Source organism: Myotis daubentonii, chromosome 4, assembly GCF_963259705.1.
Source record: "Myotis daubentonii chromosome 4, mMyoDau2.1, whole genome shotgun sequence".
Taxonomy (NCBI): Eukaryota; Metazoa; Chordata; class Mammalia; order Chiroptera; family Vespertilionidae; genus Myotis; species Myotis daubentonii.
Genome location: NC_081843.1, coordinates 82,321,119 through 82,340,743, shown reverse-complemented (window position 1 = coordinate 82,340,743; position 19,625 = coordinate 82,321,119). Strand labels below are relative to the sequence as shown.

General features: G+C 35.0%; 1 protein-coding gene and 1 long non-coding RNA gene across 9 annotated transcripts in view; one reads left to right on the top strand and one right to left on the bottom strand.

Annotated features, from left to right (window-relative positions):
* TRAPPC13 (trafficking protein particle complex subunit 13) overlaps nucleotides 1-15,501 on the top strand; it is a 28,758-nt gene extending 13,257 nt beyond the window's left edge. For 2 of the 8 annotated variants that reach the window (XM_059694518.1, XM_059694514.1), the window contains 9 exons: nucleotides 1,072-1,199; nucleotides 2,560-2,632; nucleotides 3,777-3,821; nucleotides 6,669-6,686; nucleotides 8,930-9,063; nucleotides 10,569-10,767; nucleotides 11,936-12,036; nucleotides 14,974-15,121; nucleotides 15,246-15,501. In XM_059694518.1, the coding sequence (XP_059550501.1) occupies nucleotides 1,072-1,199; nucleotides 2,560-2,632; nucleotides 3,777-3,821; nucleotides 6,669-6,686; nucleotides 8,930-9,063; nucleotides 10,569-10,767; nucleotides 11,936-12,036; nucleotides 14,974-15,121; nucleotides 15,246-15,353 (954 nt within the window). In that variant the 3' untranslated portion in view covers nucleotides 15,354-15,501. Of the gene's footprint in view, nucleotides 1-1,071; nucleotides 1,200-2,559; nucleotides 2,633-3,776; nucleotides 3,822-6,668; nucleotides 6,687-8,929; nucleotides 9,064-10,568; nucleotides 10,768-11,935; nucleotides 12,037-14,970; nucleotides 15,122-15,245 lie in introns of all 8 variants that reach the window. The other 6 variants (XM_059694517.1, XM_059694512.1, XM_059694520.1 and 3 more) reach the window with 3 other exon arrangements.
* A 610-nt stretch (nucleotides 15,502-16,111) lies between these two features.
* LOC132232439 (uncharacterized) lies at nucleotides 16,112-17,638 on the bottom strand. Its single transcript, XR_009452428.1, has 2 exons — nucleotides 16,600-17,638; nucleotides 16,112-16,371 (listed from the first exon to the last, which is right to left on the bottom strand). It is a non-coding gene; the product is annotated as an uncharacterized LOC132232439 (long non-coding RNA).
* Between the last annotated feature and the right edge of the window lie 1,987 nt (nucleotides 17,639-19,625).

The window sequence follows — 19,625 nt, the reverse complement described above, 5'->3', positions numbered from 1 at the left end:
TTTGGGGGGAAGTTACTTGATAGCATTTTCACTTTCATCCTATGGAGATTAGTATGTATAAGCTTTCTATCGCTAATGGTGTAAATTTTGCAAAACTGTTTTATTCCAGGAAATGATCCATTTTATGTAAATTTTTCAAATTTATTTGTATATAGGTCTTCATGGTAGTCTCTGAAAATTTCTTCTGTTTCAGTGCTATTTTTCCCTGGTCATTTTTTATTTTGCATATTTTTGCTTTCTTTTTCTCTTGATTTAGTTTAGCTATCTCTTGGTTTACATATTATGTTTTTTATTTATTACTTTATATATAATGCTTTTCTATTCTCTACCTCATTAATGCTTGCTTTTAACTAGCTCTTTCTTTGTGGTTCTGATTATTTACTTTGTCCTTTTTCTACCTTTTTAGCTGGGGATTTAATGTTTATTTTTATTTTATTTTATTTTTATAAAAGTGAATTTTCTTTTGATTCACTGGTTTAGGTGTATCCTACAGATTCTTATACGTAGCTTTTTAAAGAATTTTATAATTTCCTTTGTATTTCCCATTCTACCCAAGTTGTTTAAAAGGTTTTTCAGATAGAAAGGCCATTTTATCTTATTAATAATTTGTAATTATATTATGTCATAATCAGACAGTATTGTTCTTGTAATTTTTCTGTTTTTCACACTTGATTTGGGGTAGCAGTTTTTATCAGTGACTTGTTTAAATTCTCATTATCTGTTTTCTTTTTTTAGTGTTTTTGTATAGATGAACACTATTGATGGCTTTGCATTCTGTGCAGTTTGAAGATTTTTTAAATCAAGAATGCCCTTTATAGCAGTGTGAGCCTTTCGTATTTAATTTTGAATTCCCATACTACCTGGCTGATTTTATTTTGTTTTTTTGTGTGTGCATGTGTGTGTGAATCATTGCCATGGTTCTGAGTGTCAGAGCTATACAGAAAAACTTAGGCAGAGAAGTCTTGCTCCTCCTTCATCCTACTTCTGTGTTCCTATTCTTTGCAACCATACCGATCCTCGCCATCTAAGTAACCAGTCTCATTTGACTATTTCTGACCACTTTCTTTCAAGGCTGATCTTCAGACAAGCTCTCAGCGTTTAAATCTTTCTGCCTCCAATGCTGCAGTGGCTGAACTGAAACCTGATTGTTGTATTGATGATGTCATACACCATGAAGTAAAGGAAATTGGAACACACATGTAAGGATTATTTTTACTAGCTTTAGAAGGCTTTGCTTTATATATGCCTTTATTTGAAACTTTTGCTTTATTTCCAGTTATCATTAAACCTAATGCCTACTTCAGAAGGAATTTTATGTTTCATGTTTACATTTTATCAGAACCAACTTTGTATGTATTTGAATGTTAAAGCTGTATTTTTCTTTCAATCTGAGAAGCAAATATGAACATTTCAGCCATCTAAAGTAATTTTATATTTCTCCACTGCCTTACCACTTAATTAATTCACAAATTCTCTAAGTTCTTATACTCATCTTTCATTACCATCTCTTATTCATCTCCACTTACATCACCATTTTTGCCTCTCCTCTTTTTAAAAAAATATTTTTATTGATTTTAGAGAGGAAGCGAGAGGGAGAGACAGAAACATCAATGATGAGAGAGAAACAAAGATTGGCTGCCTCCTGTACTCGTTCCTACAGTGAGCATTTTGAGAGAAGTTACTGTGGTGTGTTGTTTGTTTCTTTTGTGTGTTAATCCTCACCCGAGGATATTTTTTCCATTGATTTTTAGAGAGTAGAAGGGAGGGGGTAAGGGAAAAGAGAGAGAGAAACATCCATGTGTCTCACATCAATTGGTTGCCTCCCACACACGCCAGGCCAGGGATGGAACCTATAACCCAGGTATGTGCCCTTGAACAGGAATCGAACCTGCTACCCTTCATTGCATGGGCCAATAGTCTAACCGCTAAGCCATGCTGGTCAGGACCAACTACTGTGTTTTGATCAATACTATGTCCCTAGGACCTGGCTTAGTACTAGGCATAAGTATAAAGGAGAAGTTAAATTAGCTATAATGTCATCACCTAGTATAGCCAGTCTTAAAATATTGCTGTATTTCTTTTCATTCTTTTCTATGTGCATATTGGTAGCAGATGTGTATAAATAATTTACGTAATATTTTACAAATGTCATATTACCCATGGTTTTGTCTTCTTCAATTCACTGTAAATATTTTCCCTCTTGAGTCAGTAATCTTTGAAACACTTTTTTTTTTTAAAGGATAGTTTATTGACTTTTAGACATGGAGGAAGGGAGAGGGAGAGAGAGAAACATCTGCTATAAGAGCATAACATTGGTTGGGCATCATCCTGTGAACTGAAAGGTTCCTGATTGGATTTCCCGATGAGGGCACGTTCCTTGGTTGCCAGCTCAATCCCTAGGGGTATGTGCAGGGGGCAGCCATGATGTTCCTCTCTCATCAATGTTTCTATCTCTCCCTCTCCCTTCCTCTCTCCCTAAAAATCAATGAAAGCATTTTTTTTTTTAAAGGAACACAACTAAAACTGATTCAGAATGATTAAGACATCTTTCTATTTCAGCTTGGTGTGTGCAGTGAGTTATACAACTCAGGGCGGAGAAAAAATGTATTTTAGAAAATTCTTCAAATTTCAGGTAATAGAATATAACAGTGGTAAATGTTTTTATTTGTGTGTGTGTGTGTGTGTGTGTGTTTTAAGTTTAGTTATTTCTATTTATCTACAGTGAAAATAGGCTCCAAATAAAGCAAATAATATTTTTGGACTTGTTATATTGCTAGCAATCTAAAGTTAGATGTAATTAAGTTAATTAAAAGAAGAGAAATTGTCATTACCAATCTATAATAATAAAAACTTAACATGCTAATTAGACCGGACATTTTCCGGGCAACATTCCAGACGGAGCCAGGGCTGCAAGGGCTGAGCCCTTGCACCAATTTCGTGCATCAGGCCTCTAGTGTACCAATATGATGTTCTTGTAATGAAACTTGAAGATTTTTACCCCCTGCATTTTTTATTGTTTTTATAACTTCACAAAGCACACATGAAGAGGGGGGGAAATGATTGACAAGTCCTGATAAAATAAGTGTAATAAATTTTATCCAATTTATACGGAAATATTTAAATGAGAAATTATTGACTTGGGCTGAGTACACCAAGCTTCATCATGGACTCCAGGAGAATTTTGTATTTATACACAATTTTCAAAGTCAGTTATCAAAAATAATTTAAAAACCACTGTTTAACATATGTATGTGTGTCAGCTGGAGACAAGACTACCATGTATGTCTATATATAGATCTAGCCATGATGCTATATATATTTTTGGATTCCTTTAAGTGAAAGAAAAAGTATTGTCAATAGGAAACATATTTTGCTATTGCTTTGCTACATTGCCCATTTGTTTAAGATTTTACATGCCTTTTGAAAAAATAAAAGGTGTTTGAGTTGCTTAATTTCATAAACATTTTTTGGTAAAATAAACATATAGAAAAATACTGAAATAATGTGTTCAGTTTAGTCAAATGTAATGAAGTAAAACCCAAGTAGCTATCACGTAGTCAAGAAATGATGGTTGCCTTTTCAAAGATGCATTTAGGATTATTTTAGGGTTTTTTGTTTTTGTAAGAGTATTGCATACGTATTAGAAAAGTCTTTTAGACAAATAAATTGGAAAATGGCTTTGACACATTTAAGCCCTACTATTTAAAACAAGCAAACAAAAACAACAACTGGTCAAATGATAAGAATCTCCTGCTTGATATGCTTTATTCAACTAGGTTCTCAAACCACTGGATGTGAAAACCAAATTTTACAACGCAGAGGTAAGTGTTGGGCACGTAATAATTTGGATAAAACATTAAGATCTTTTTTGACTAAAATTATGTATTACATGTCTTTTCATATTTAAATCAATTGCTGATAGTACTGCAAATTGTGAAAAATGAGCATAAAGTTCAATCAAAAGTGAATAATTTCATTGTAGATCACTTTAATCTGCTGTTTTCAACTTACATGGAATCAGTATGATTTTTATTTTCATTGGTAATTTTGTGAAGCTTTCACCCCTTTCATTAAATGATTGCCCTATGATTCCAATTAATGGTTCTTATTACTGTTTAAAAACATCAGCAATCTGCTGAATATTTACAATGTGATTCCAATATTTCAAAAACTGAAGTGGTAGCTCTAACCCTGCAAAAAAAGATTTAATATTTACATGGAAAATATTGATAAGTAGAGCTCAGCAGTATAAAGTTTGTTCTATAACTGGGCATACCAAAATGTCTAAGATAAGGAACCTGACCTACAGTAAAGACCTATGAGGAGGAAAAAAACACACATATAAAATAACAAAACTAGCTACTGTAGTATAAAGTGAGCCTAAGAGAATGATATTAAAAAATGTGCTACAGGACCTCTGGGGAGGAGATTTTGGAGTAGTCTGAAGAAACATCATGGAAGAGGAGGGAAACTGAGCAGAGTCTGGAAGAAGGAATGTTGGGGAGCTCAAGTGTCAGAGCAGTGAAGGCATTCCAAGCAGAGTTGCCCATGCACATGGAACCTGTAGTGAAAAGAGTGCATATTTGATGGGAGGGTAGAGTCACATCAAGGAGATTCCTAGATGTTTTGGGGTTTTTTTGTTTAATATATTTTTATTGATTTCAGAAAGGACGGAAGAGGGAGAGAGATAGAAACATCAATGATAAGAGAGAATCATTGATCGGCTGCCTCCTGCACGCCCTGCACTGGGAATTGAGCCCACAACCTGGGCATGTGCCCTGACTGGGAATTGAACCACAACCTCCTGGTTCATAGGTCAACGCTCAACCACTGAGCCACACCGGCCGGGCTACTAGATGTTTAAAGAGTTGACATTTCTTTTTGGGGCTAGGGGAGTTGGAATACTACATAAGTGCTCCACCTTTTTTGTTATTTAATACGTAATTTTGATTAATTGCAGTATTAGCAATTTGGCTTGGTGAATTTTAAATATTAATTTATTGCTTTGATAGGAAAGATTTCATTCCTAGTAGGAGGGGAGATTGGTAACTATTCTGTTAGACTAGATATGTTGAAAGTGAAAAATAAATAGGGTTGTAGGTGGGTCTTTTTTTCTATAAGTGGCTCATAGGAAAGTACGTATTGAGATATTTTGGGTTTTCTTTGTTGAAAATATGTTGCTGTATTCAGATACTTGACAAGTAGTTTTATAATACTTGTCACTTATTCAGTGATTTGTGAATAGTTTTATGAATTGCTAGTTACTCCATGAAAAATATAAAAGTGACTTGCTCCCATAAAAGAAAAAAAAAACACAATTTCACCACACCAAAAAGTAACTGACTTTTCATTAATCCATATTCTCTTTCAGTCTTTACTCATTTATACGTAATATTCTGTTTTTATAATCATAGTAACAATTTTATTTACTGCCTTTTTTAGCTAACATTATATGTAAATAAACATAAACTTTAAACTTTTGCCAACAAACTTCAGAACAAAAGTTTTAGTAAAATTCTGAACTTTTGAAAATAGACATCTCTTTAAAAACCAGGAGTATCCAAATAGGATGAGTTCTGTTGACCCCCAACTAGGAAATTCAAGGAAATGATAGGAGTTAGTAAATCACCCTAGAGTAGGTGATACTTTTTATACTCTGTGCCATAGTCCTTACACAATAACTAAAATTAGTCCAACATTTGTCGCAGACATTTGTATGCTGTTTCTAAGAAGTCTAATAATATATGAGTCACCTAAAGAAAAACAAGTTTTTATGAAAATGTTGTCATAGTCTTCTAAAATAGAAAAGCCTCACAAGAAGTGACATTAGATGTTGGGATTCAAATATTTGGTCACCTGCTAGGTATAGAGCTCCATGCCAGGTGATGAAGAGAAATAAACTGAACATCTTCGAAATCCTCAAGGAACTTAGGTCTTATGGAGGGGAGTGGCCTGACAAAGCTACAGTATAGTATAAGCACCCCTCCCCTCTAGATCATGAAGTATACTAATACTCTGGGAACATAGAGAAGTGAAATAAGATTTCCAGCTATGTATTTGACAAAAAAGGACATTTGAGATGACCCTTGATAATGGGTAACTTTAGAAATATATTAAAAAGAAAGACTCACTGAAATCTATTAACAATAGAATAAATTCCCATTTGTCTGTGGTCTAGCCCAACGTTCTCTGAAGTGTGATCCATAGAATTTTAATCACACAAGATGCTCCTTGAAAAAAGAATTCCATTATTAGATAAATGTAGGAGAAGCTCTTCATTATAAATATTCTGAATGTGGAGGACAGTGTATGTCCATTTTAAGTAATCTATGAAGAATTACAATGTAGTAAAGAATTTATAGAACTAGAAAGGCATAGAATATACTTTTCTCCCCCAAGATGTGCCCTTGAATATTTGCTTCTATTAAGTACTCACCTATCATGTTCATCTCTATTCATTTAACCTTAGTAGTTTCACCTGTTTAGAAAAATGATTTGTGATATTCCTTTATGTAGCTTTCTGTTTACTTTCTTGTTTTACTAATGCTGTCTTATATAGTAAATTAAAAAAAAAATGCAGAGATGCATTTTATTTTAAAGTTAGTTATTCTTTTTCTTTAACATTTAATTCTGATTTTTCTAATTTTTCTTTTTTATTTTTCCATTAGAGTGACCTCAGTTCTGTGGTAATTTGATTTTTTATTATAAATTTATATGCTTCTCTTACTCACCACTTTTTTACTCTGTCTAACTAATCTCTCTTTACAAACATAGTGGGAAAATAAAGTTAGTATGAATACCAGCTATTTGACTTCAAAAAGATGTATATAATTTTTGTACTTTTCAACTTTACATTAATTATCTTATTCTGTGAGAAAAAATAGATCAGAGATTAAATTATCATATTGAAACAATTATATTCTCCTTTTTAGTGCTTTTCCCTTAAGTGTTTTTTAAAAGAGACATGTTAACCTTGTTTAAAATAGCCTTGGGATTTTCAATATCTTACTATAAAATACCCTACTAGTACTTCAACTCTTTGAATAAACTATCTAGTTTAAATTTATCTTCAAAGGCACAGTGGTTTTAGTTTTAAGTCTGGGTCAGGTAAAGATGGCCCTTTGATAACAGTAAACAGAAGAAAATCAAATTTTCCCAAGTTGGCTAAAATCATATTTTCAAATTTCTATTTACTATAAGCATTATTTGCTTATGCAGTGTTACATTATATACATAATAACAATATCAACTGCCATAGCACTGAATTCTTAATTTTTCAAATGTCAAATAATTTTATACTAACTATTCAAACTAACTTAATTTTCCATTATGCTGCTTGTTTTTCTTTCATTTTATCTAAACTCTTCCTAATTTATGCAGAAAATTGCACTTTTCAAATTGAAATGTGGATCTATGGTTATTTTTAAAGCAATGGATTGATGGGATATATTTAGGATTCTTTTGAGAAAAAGTAGCAGAATAATGCCTTTAAATTAAGGTATATTCTTTTAAACTGCTACATCATTATATTTCTGTTTTCATTTGAGCACATGTGCCGAGAACTAAATAATTTGTTTTATTTTAGATAATAATACATTAAAATATAACCTTATGATATTTGCAAATGATTTTCATTTTCTGGACTTAGTGTTTAAAGGCTTCTAAGTGCCAAGATATTTTGGTCATAGTGTGTGTGTGTGTGTGTGTGTGTGTGTGTGTGTGTGTGTGTGTAAGTTTATGTACATATACACACACATATATACACACACATATATATATATATATATATCATATACATATGTAACTACAAAATTTTGAACAAATCCATTCTTGAATATCTTTATTATTTCTTATATAGGTTAGTTTATAAAATAAACCAAATTATCTGTTATCCTTCAATTACATGCACAGAAAATAATAACCAAATAGCATAAAAAGAATGTTTAACATAAATAATCAGAGAGTAAAATTTTTTTATAAAAGTACTTATTTAAATTACCCATTGATTAAAAATACTGCTGAATAGCATCACTTCAAACCATCACTAAGTTCAAAATACCTTTTGTTTTGTTTAAAAGTTCTAAAATTGTCAGGTGTAATTCACATATTTTTTACCTTAAATTTATATTTTAAATGAACCAAGAAATTACTAATGGCCACTAACAAATTGCTTTAATTAAAGTTAAATTCTATAAGATTATATAAAATACATTATTAACAGTATTAGTGGTCTCTATACTATCTAAATTGAAGCAGTATGACAAAGTTATATTATGCTCAAATGTTATAAAGACCAAATTATCTTTTTTTTTAAAAATATATTTTATTGATTTTTTACAGAGAGGAAGGGAGAGAGATAGTTAGAAACATCGATGAGAGAGAAACGTCGATCAGCTGCCTCCTGCACACCCCCTACTGGGGATGTGCCTGCAACCAAGGTACATGCCCTTGACCGGAATCGAACCTGGGACCCTTCAGTCCGCAGGCTGACCCTCTATCCACCAAGCCAAACCGGCTAGGGCAAGACCAAATTATCTTAATGTATCACTATGAAATGATAGGTACGCAGGTATGCTAATCATACTAAATTTCATTTTAACATATGAATAACTTATACTAGAAGATTTAGGATATTTGTGAATGAAATTCCAGTTAAATAAATATTTTTTTTATCTTAATACAAAAATATCATAGTTATCCCCCATCCATTGTTTGACAAGTTATCAATTGACTAACACTTGACTTTGCCCCTGTTAATTATGTTAGGATGAAGATTTCTTTTCTTGCATTAATTTTGATAACTTTGACTTTCAGGCATGAACTAATCACATTTGTGGTTAATATTTTTTCTTCGTATAGATCAGATATTTTGTTGAGGTTAATATTTTAAATAGCATACACTTTGGTGGATATTTTTTCATATTCTCAGACCGATGAAGTATTTCTCGAAGCCCAGATTCAGAATATTACGACCTCACCCATGTTTATGGAGAAAGTTTCATTGGAGCCATCTATAATGTACAATGTAGCAGAATTAAATTCAGTCAACCAAGCTGGAGAATGGTAAGTATGAATTATGAAGTGTTTATTCTTATTTTGAAAGGTATAAACTCTTCTGATATCTGTTACTCTTGGATGGTTTTTAATTTTTTTAAGTTAGTAGACTTTATTTTTTTATTTTCATAGGAAAATTTGATCCAAAAGCAATTTCCCACTCAGAGCATCCTAGTATTTACATGTTGTTTTAATGTGGCACATTTGTTACAATTGATGAACCAATATTGATACTTATAATTAACCAAAATCCATAGTTTACATTAGGGCTCAATTTTTTGTGTTGTACATTCTATGGGCTTTGAGAAGTGTAATGACAGGTATCCACCATTATATTACTCAAAGTAGTTTCACTGCCCTAAACATGCCCTGTGCTTTACCTGTTCATAAAAATAAAGATCCTACTTATTTGCATTTTATGTCTTACTATTTGAAGCACTTGTTCTTTTAATTTTTATAATAATTCAGTGAGTTAAATGTGAAACCTTCATCTTACCCTGCAAATGATAAAACTGAGGCATTGGAAGGAATGATGGAGGGATTAGAAATGGTGAGTTTTAAGAAGAAATATTCAGTCATCAAAAGGAGAGGGCATAGAAATAGATGATTGAATTTGTTGTGAAAACAAAAACATATATCTTTCTGTAGGTAATTTAGAAAAACAAATAAATGTAGGTTTGACATTAATGTGGATAGGAAGGTAATAGCTGGAGAAAGTGCCTGACTTTCTTAAACAAGAATGAAAGTTTACTGTTACCTTATTATGTTGGTTAGATATAGAAGAGTTCTTAATCTCCCATTCTCCCACTGGGGAAAACAATTTTCCATTCTCTTCCTATTATTTTAGTTCATTTTGGAAATAATTACTTAGCTTATAATATTATGTTTCTTCTTATTTTTTTTTTTGTCTTAAGTTTTACATATGTCTCCTTTTTCCCCAGTTGACCCCCTTCTTCTTATTCTTAACTATTTTTTATCATTATAGAGAAGAGAAAAGGATATTTAAAGTTTTGATCTTTATTGCATTTTTTTCAGTTAATTGATACATATCCAATATTTTAGGTAATGTATTGCATTCTAATATAAAAAACCTCAAGATTTTCCATATCAACAAAAATTAAACAAAAATAAATCCTCTCAGTATAAGTTCTGTTGAAACAACTCACCTGTTTTAGATCTTTGGATGGTAAATCATTCAGTTCCTTTCAAAAGGAACAATCACATGATTTTTCTTTTAAAAGATGCTAGAGCAGCGGTTCTCAACCTTTGGGTCGCGACCCCTTTGGGGGTTGAACGACCCTTTCACAGGGGTCACCTAAGACCACCGGAAAACACATATATAATTACATATTGTTTTTGTGATTAATCACTATGCTTTAATTATGTTCAATTTGTAACAATGAAATTGGGGGTCACCACAACATGAGGAACTGTATTAAAGGGTCGTGGCATTAGGAAGGTTGAGAACTACTGTGCTAGAGAAATCTCTCCATCTCTATCTCCACCCCTCTCAGTGTAACTACGTTTGGGTCAAGAACCTATTTGCAGCCAATGGATACACGCCAGTACTTGTATTGCCTAAAGCCCAAGAAGGAGTTTGCAGAAAAAGCAGGCATCATTAAAGGGGTAACAGTAATCGGGAAATTGGATATAGTATGGAAAACAAATCTAGGTGAAAGGGGAAGATTACAGACCAGCCAACTTCAAAGAATGGTGAGTCTGGGGAAAACTTCGGGTTTTGGTGTGTGGGAAGGGGCGGGTAGGTAGGTAGGACAACTTAAATTTTCCTAGGTCTACACACTAAAAACCAGAGCACTATAAAAGGCATTAATATTACTAGAGTATAAGAGATAAAAGACTAATAATTTTACTGACCTCTAGGAAAAAAATTGGTATTGAGATAAATGGAAAATCTTCAACTGTTAATTTATCATTTATCCTTCATATATGGTTTTTTCCTTTACCAAACAGAAATTAAAATATCTGCTTATCGGTTGTTCCCTCCTAAGGTGATTTATACTCTCTGTTCACCTGACTTCCACTATATTAAAATTTTCCTTTTTGCAGTGTCCTGAAACTCTTAACTACAGTCACCTACTCAGTTTATACCATTTTTAAGATGTTTAAAATCTGAGTCATCAGCAACCAGGGTGTGAGTCCCACTAAAGTGACCTTGTAAGCATTGGTTGGATACCTCACTTCTGTTCTGAGAATAGGGATAGCTACCAGTCTTCCTTTCTTGTGTTAGTTAGAATACACTACAGAATCCACCCTTAGTGCTGAATAGTACCTGTTCTGATATATTCTAAAATTAACTGTTCTTTCACTGTTTGAGGTAATAATTTGAAAAAGATTGTTACTGGCCTATTTTTAATGTAACAGTTAGCTATCATCCTGCCATGGCATGTTCCAAGCTTTCATGTTTCTGTGGCCTATCCCTTCCCATGTGTCTTGTGAAAAGACATGATTTTCTTCCAGGATCATTTCAGAGTGATCATCCTCTTTCTGTTTAGGCAGTAATCTTCCCTATTTAGAGCTATGTGTATATGAGTCACAGTATCTTTGGAAAGCATCCCTTTAAGATCAGACCTCCTGAAATGTCTTTACTATTTACCTATGAGATTTATAGACCTTGAGATTCATTATAACACTACTTAACATGGAGTAATTATAGCAAAAACAGGCAGAGTCTATAGTGGTGTTCTGCAGGTAGTGGCGGCAAAAGAAGTTAGAATGAAGAATAGAATAACAGAAAAATATTTTCTCAGACATCATCTTGGAGACCCAACAACTGTTGAGTGAGTGTCCTGCTGTGGTACCTTCATAACAATGGAAAGGTTTTATAATACATATATGTTAACTGTGTTGCTTTTTCTTTTAGGCTCCAGGTTATGGAGATGTTAGGTTGTCTTTGGAGGCAATCCCAGATACCGTAATCCTAGAAGAACCTTTTCATATTACCTGTAAAATAACAAACTGCAGGTAATGCCAATGTTTGTGGATAGATGTCCTTTCCTCCTCACCCGCCTAAAAGATAATTTTTATTCCCTTTTTTTCTAAGTTATATTTTATTTTTTAATCACAGTTTACTTTTAATATTATTTTGTATTGGTTTCAGGTATATAGTATAGTGGTTGGACAATCATATACTTTACAAAGTGTTCCTCTGATATTCCTGGCACCCACCTGGCACCATACATAGTTTATTACACTATTATTGACTCTATTCCCTATGCTGTACTTTACATCCCTGTGACTTCTTTTTTTTTTTTTTTAAATATATTTTATTGATTTTTTACAGAGAGGAAGGGAGAGAGATAGAGAGCCAGAAACATCGATGAGAGAGAAACATTGATCAGCTGCCTCCTGCACATCTCCTACTGGGGATGTGCCCACAACCCAGGTATATGCCCTTGACCGGAATCAAACCCGGGACCCTTCAGTCCGCAGGCTGATGCTCTATCCACTGAGCCAAACCGGTTTTGGCCCCTGTGACTTTTATAACTACCACTTTGAACTTCTTAATCCTCAAAGAGAATTTTTAAGTCTTTTAAATATGTTGTCACCTTTTAAGTTTCCTGTTGACATGTAGCCTTTTCTGATGTTAATGGTGAATACTGTAGTTGTTCATGTGGTACCTGTACATTACATATTTTTGAAGTTGTGTTGCATTAGGCAATTGATGTATTCATGCATTATACCCTATGAGGTAGGTATTAATTATTCAGTCTATGCAAGAGAAAACCAACTCAGAGTTTAAGTGACTTTATTTAAGCTCAGAGAGCTAGAAAAGATGGGGTCAGAATTTGAAACTGGGTGTATTTGACAAAGTCCATATTCTTTTCATTGTTTACACTTCCCTCACACTTCACATCACTAAAGCATGAGATAGTAGGTTCTTATGGAATAATCTATATATATAAAAGCCTAAGCGACAATAATGACCAGTCGCTATGACACACACTGACCACCAGGGGGCAGACACTCAATGCAGGAGCTGCCCCCTGGTGGTCAGTGCGCTCCCACAGCCAACCTCTGTGTTCCTCTGATATTCCTGGCACCCACCTGGCACCATACATAGTTTATTACACTATTATTGACTCTATTCCCTATGCTGTACTTTACATCCCTGTGACTTCTTTCCTCCCGCGGTCCCTAGCCCCCAGCCTGCCAGCCCCAGTCAGCTCCAATCAGGGTGGCCGGCCAACCTCCCGCAGTCCCTACCCTGGCCAACCAACCTCCCGTTGCCCTTCCCCCTGAACTGGGCGAGGTGGCCCCAATTGTTCCAATGGCCGGCCAGGCCGAGAGACGCCACCTGTGCACAAATTCGTGCACTGGGCCTCTAGTATATTACAGATTTAATGTAACAAGGCGGATTTTTCTGAGCTATACTTACACTGGAGCTATGTCTTTAGTATCAAGAAAGTAAAAATAGGTTATGAATTTAATATAAGGGATAACCATAGATTGGAAAACAGGACTTTGATAATAAAAGGAAAGTATAATCTAATTATTAGAAAGAAGAGCCCAGAGCTTTGAAGCCAGAAAAACCTAGGATTAAATCCCAGTCCTGTCACTTTTGGTACTCCATCTATTACTACTTGGTATTATTATTTGGGGCATTTTAAGAATATTTCAGTGATGAGTCCCAGTCCTCACTGTGTGAATATATAATCCTTTCTAATCCATTTTCATTTCCACCTTACGATATTTGAGGGAGATAGGAAATAGTCATCCTTCAAAACTTAAAAAATACCTACTTCCCCTATGAAGCCACCTAGACCCTCCCATGCACAGTTAATATCCTTTTCTCTCTTACAGCAAAGTTTAATACAGTTTTTTAGTGACACTCATACATTGCTACAATCACTAGTCTTTTCCTCACTAGATTGTGAATTATTCAAGGGAAGGGCCCATATCTTACCCAGTATTGCCGGTCACATTGGAGGAGCTCAGCAAACAACACACACAAGGCAAAGACCCTGCGCATTTACAGTGGGGTTTTGGATTTTTTGTTTGTTTGTTTGTTCGCTTCTTTTGAGGTGTTTGAGGTATAGCAAATCCATTATTGGCCAAATGACAAAGTGCTGTCAACATAGTTTCTGGGTTTCTGTGAAACTTAATGTGAAAATTCATGTAGTGCATCTAACCTGGTCTGCAGCACAGTAGACATTTCAAATGTTTATTTAGGAGAAAGAGGCCTATAAAAGCTAAGTACCATTAAATTGTTCTATCTAAAAACCAATTTTTAAGTAAATATTTTAAAATATGGAGCCAACTATGAAAAAAAAAGAGTTGAAGTTAGTCATGAATGGTGGTAGAGTATTTTTCATTATGAGCCTTTGGTTTGTGTGCTTTTTTTTAAACAACATGCATACTTTCATTAAAAGTTGTTTTAACATATTTAAGCTGAACTGGTTATATCAATTGTAAACAGAAGCAGGCTTTTTATGTTAACAGTGAACAAACCTGAATAGTTTTTACTTCTTATAAATCATGTCAGTCCATGTTAAAGAAACAAATAGGAAAAGCACTGGACCAGTCTCCATTTGTTATTCTGTTTCCTGCGGATTACCTAACAGAAATAGGAAGGATGCATAGCACCCAGATCAGACACGGATGTCTGGAAGTCCCCAGAGAAGTGGCAAAGCAGGGAGCCAGGTGTCTAGTAATAGAACCAGAAGGCCAACAGCCAGAGAGGCAAGTTAGCCTCAGTGACACTAACCCTGGAAGATGCTATCTTCTTTCATTTTCCTGACTCTGTCATAAGTGAAATAAAAACGATATATTTTAATTTGTTTCTGGCTTTTAATTCTCCTGGACACCCAAAAACAAATTCACTGGCAGTAATGCAAGAATGTCCCATCCTTCTTGTGAAAGGAACAAGATTTATTCCTGTTTTTCCGATTCCCCCAGCAGTGAAAGGACTATGGACCTAGTTTTGGAAATGTGCAATACCAATTCTATCCACTGGTGCGGCATTTCAGGAAGACAGCTTGGAAAGCTGCATCCAAGTTCCTCTCTCTGCCTTGCCCTTACTCTACTGTCTTCAGTACAGGGACTGCAAGTATGTTATCTTTTCAATCATTTCAGTATTTGGGAGCTATTAGCCCATCGCATGTACTGTATCCATACTTTCTCTAGTAATTACCATTGAATGAAAACTTGGGCCTATATTTTTCTCTCAATAGAGCGTCTCCGGCTTAAGACTAACAGACACGTTTTTAAAGAGAACATATGAATATGATGACATCGCACAAGTCTGTGTGGTATCTTCGGCCACTAAAGTGGAAAGCTGAAGAAAATTTCCAGTGTTATGCTTTTTCATTGAGTTTCACAGAACTTTCTGTATTTTTTTCACCTTTGTAAAATAATCAAGTCAACAGTAAAAAGAAGTATGCTATTTAAATTTCTGTCCTGTAAAACAGTTAAAATATTAAATATTTGTTTTGAAAAAACCCATCTACTGATTATATTTTGTGAGTTATATTTTAAAGAAACATTTGTACATTTTCTACACATATCCTATTTGTTTCATTTAGATGACCATTGGACTTTGTTCTTTCTTTATTTTTTTTATTTATTTATTTTTTTAAATATATTTTATTGATTTTTTACAGAGAGGAAGGGAGAGAGATAGAGAGTTAGAAACATCGATGAGAGAGAAACATCGATCAGCCGCCTCCTGCATATCTCCTACTGGGGATGTGCCCGCAACCCAGGTACATGCCCCTGACCGGAATCGAACCTAGGACCTTTCAGTCCGCAGGACGACGCTCTATCCACTGAGCCAAACCGGTTTCGGCAGACTTTGTTCTTTAAAAGCTCTATATTTGCCCTAACCGGTTTGGCTCAGTGGATAGAGCGTCGGCCTGCGGACTCAAGGGTCCCAGGTTCGATTCCGGTCAGGGGCATGTACCTGGGTTGCGGGCACATCCCCAGTGGGGAGTGTGCAGAAGGCAGCTGATCGATGTTTCTCTCTCATCGATGTTTCTAACTCTCTATCCCTCTCCCTTCCTCTCTGTAAAAAATCAATAAAATATATATTTTAAAAAAAAAAAGCTCTATATTTGAGGCCATTTGTCCCTAGCAAGTATCTAGACCAGGCATCAGCAAAATTTTTATGTAAAGGGCCAGATATTAAATATTTTAGGCTTTGCAGGTCATGTGATTTCTATTGAAGATACTCCACTCTTCTGTTGTGGTGCGAGAGCAGCCACTTGGCCAAAAGAGCACAGTGGGTTTTACAAATCAGGCAGCCAGCCTGCAGGCCATAGTTTGCTGACCTTGATCTAGGAGGTACAACTGTTTCTTTTTCTTATTTTTTAAAATATATTTTATTGATTTTTTACAGAGAGGAAGGGAGAGAGATAGAGAGTTAGGAACATCAATGAGAGAGAAACGTCAATCACCTGCCTCCTGCACACCCCCTACTGGGGATGTGCCTGCAACCAAGGTACATGCCCTTGACCGGAATCAAACCTGGGACCCTGACGCTCTATCCACCGAGCCAAACCAGCTAGGGCAACAACTGTTTTTTAAAACTTAAGAATTTTTATATGTTATTCAGTAATATTTCAGTTAAGTCCAGATTTTTCCTAGCTCCTCAGTTAACAGAAAAAGTTGTTTAAAACAACTGAGATGGTCCTCGAATAGCCTTGTATTTACTAACAGAGTATGAATTCTTCTAGTTGTTTTCAAAATTAGTGTATTGGTGAGTGTATCTGTGTTAGTGTATACATATAAACCCGCACATGTCTAAGTTTCAGTTACCAACAGCAGATCAGAATTGGTTTTAATTCTTAGAATATTGCTTACTCTCTTAACTTTTAACTAAGAAGCTTGACTCTTCTAAGTCCCAAAATCCTGTTTTTTTCCCCATAAAAAAGCCACTTATTTCATAGGCATATTTAAAGAATTTCCAGCTTCTGATATTTGACTTTGAATTCTACATCATGCATTAATATTATAAAACTTTCTACCTCTGCATATACTAACACTAATTTTACTTATACCTTGAATAAAATAGAGAAAAAGATTGAAAACAACTTTGTAATATGAGTATGTTTTCAATATTTTGTCAGGAAAATAAAAGGTTATGCTGTTAAATAAACACTTATTTTGGTAAGTGAAAATGTAAAGATGTCCTATATAATAAAAGCCTAATATGCTAAGTGTCCGGTTGTCTCTTCAACCAACCAAAGCTAATGCTAATGATCTGCTAAGGCTGCTCAACCACTATGATGTGCACTGACCACCAGTGGGCAGACACTTGACTGGTCTACCAGTTGCTATCACATGTACTGACCATCAGGGGGCAGACACTCCGACTGTTAGGTTAGCTTGCTGCTGGGGTCTGGCCGATCGGGACTGAGTGAGATGGGCTAGACACACCCCAGCGCCCTCCCAAGCTGGCCAACCTCCCGCGTCCCTCCCCGGCCCTGATCGTGCACCGGTGGGGTCCCTTGGCCTGGCCTGTACCCTCTCACAATCCAGGACCCCTCTGGGATGTCAGAGAGCTGGTTTTGGCCCGATCCCACAGGCCAGGCAAGGGACCCCACTGGTGCACAAATTCGTGCACCGGGCCTCTAGAGTGTGTGTGTGTGTATATATATGTGTGTGTGTGTGTGTGTGTGTGTATATATATATATATATATATATATATATATGTATATATATATATATATATATATATATATATATAATTGCTTAAATGTAAGAGTACATTAAGTCAAATACAATAATTGTTTTTTCTTAAATGCATAATTATTTATTGCCATGACAAATTGGTCCAAAATGAAGGCTATATTCGAAGTGAGATTTGCCCCTAAAATTGGAGTAATAATTAGTGAAGTGTCTGTACAAGATAAAGTGTAAACAGTGTAAAATATCTCTTCCAAAATGAATAAGATTGATTAAATGATAAATAAGACTTTATAGCCACTGCACTGGGTACGTCCATGGTTTTTCAAGCATCTTCTCATGATCAAACCTTCAGTTTCACTCTGTTTCAGATTTTAAAAGTAGCATATAATGGGTCACTTGGAATCTGCTATATGATTTGATTACAAAGTCTCTTTTTACAAGCAGTAACCTAGACACATATTGTTCATTCTTTAAATAAAAGACAATCTTATTTTAGAAAGGATCTGTTTAAACCACATTATAAAAATTAGATAAACAATTTGTTACATTAAATGAAAGTGTCATTTGCATAAAAAAGATACTTTACGTTTTACATAGCATCAGCTACAGCTACTACAATGAAATGTGGTTAATGTAAGCAGTTATTCCTAAGTAGATTGTATATAAATATTTACCTTAATGCCCTGTTTCAGATAAGCAAGAATAAAATATTCGGGGCATTTCTTACAATCTTAAGAGTAGCTAGCACAGCCAAAACCGGTTTGGCTCAGTGGATAGAGCGTCGGCCTGCGGACTGAAAGGTCCCAGGTTCGATTCCGGTCAAGGGCATGTACCTGGGTTGCGGGCACATCCCCAGTGGGGTTTGTGCAGGAGGCGGCTGATCGATGTTTCTCTCTCATCGATGTTTCTGACTCTCTATCTCTCTCCCTTCCTCTCTGTAAAAAATCAATAAAATATATTTTTAAAAAAAAAAAAGAAAGAGTAGCTAGCACAATCCAACTACACAAAATTTTCTTGAAATGTAGTGATTCCAAAGTGAGGAAGATACTTGAGCAAAAATGGCTTGAATCAGATGGAAATCCAAATGAGGGAACTGCTATCATTTAGACTGAATTTGGTATGGGTAGTATATTAGCAAAGAAACAATCTAGGAGGTAAAAAGAAATAAATACACCAATTCCTATTACTTATTGTAAATAAGTAATCTTCACAGCAGATATTAGCAAATCAAGACATTGCTGTAAAGGGTTCTGCTTATAATGTCTGATATTGGTATCAGATTAATAGGTATATAAAATGAGTTGTGAGGTACTTTCTCCTTTTCTATTTTCTAGAAGATTGTGTAGCTTGATATTATTTCTCCCTTAACTTTTTGGTAGAATTCCCCTCTGAAATAAATTGTTTGGGACTGGAGCTTTCTTTTCTGGAGGATATCTGTTTCTTCAATGAGCCTTAGCTATCTTACAAAAAAAATTTTTTTAAGTTAATATTGTTGAATATATAGATCTAAAGTTGGTTGTAGTATTTTCTAATGATCCTGTGGTATTTTCTAATGTCTGCATTGATATCCCCTCCTTCACCTCTGACATTGTTGATTTGTATGTTCTCTCTTTCCCTAGTCAGTGAGCTAGAGGCTTACTAGTTTATCAATCTGAAAGCATTTTTTTAATCCTCACCCAAGGAGTGAGGATATTTTTCCATTGATTTTTTTTTTAGCGAGAGTGGAAGGAGAAGAGAGAGAAGCATCGATGTGAGAGAGACACATCAATTGGTTGCCTCCCACATGCGCCCTGACAGGGGGGTGAGGATCAAACCCAGGTACGTGCCCTTTACCAGGAATCAAACCCAGGACCCTCTGGTGCAGCGGTCGTCAACCGGTGGGCCGCGGACCACTGGTGGTCTGTGAGGTCCGAAAGGTTGGCAAC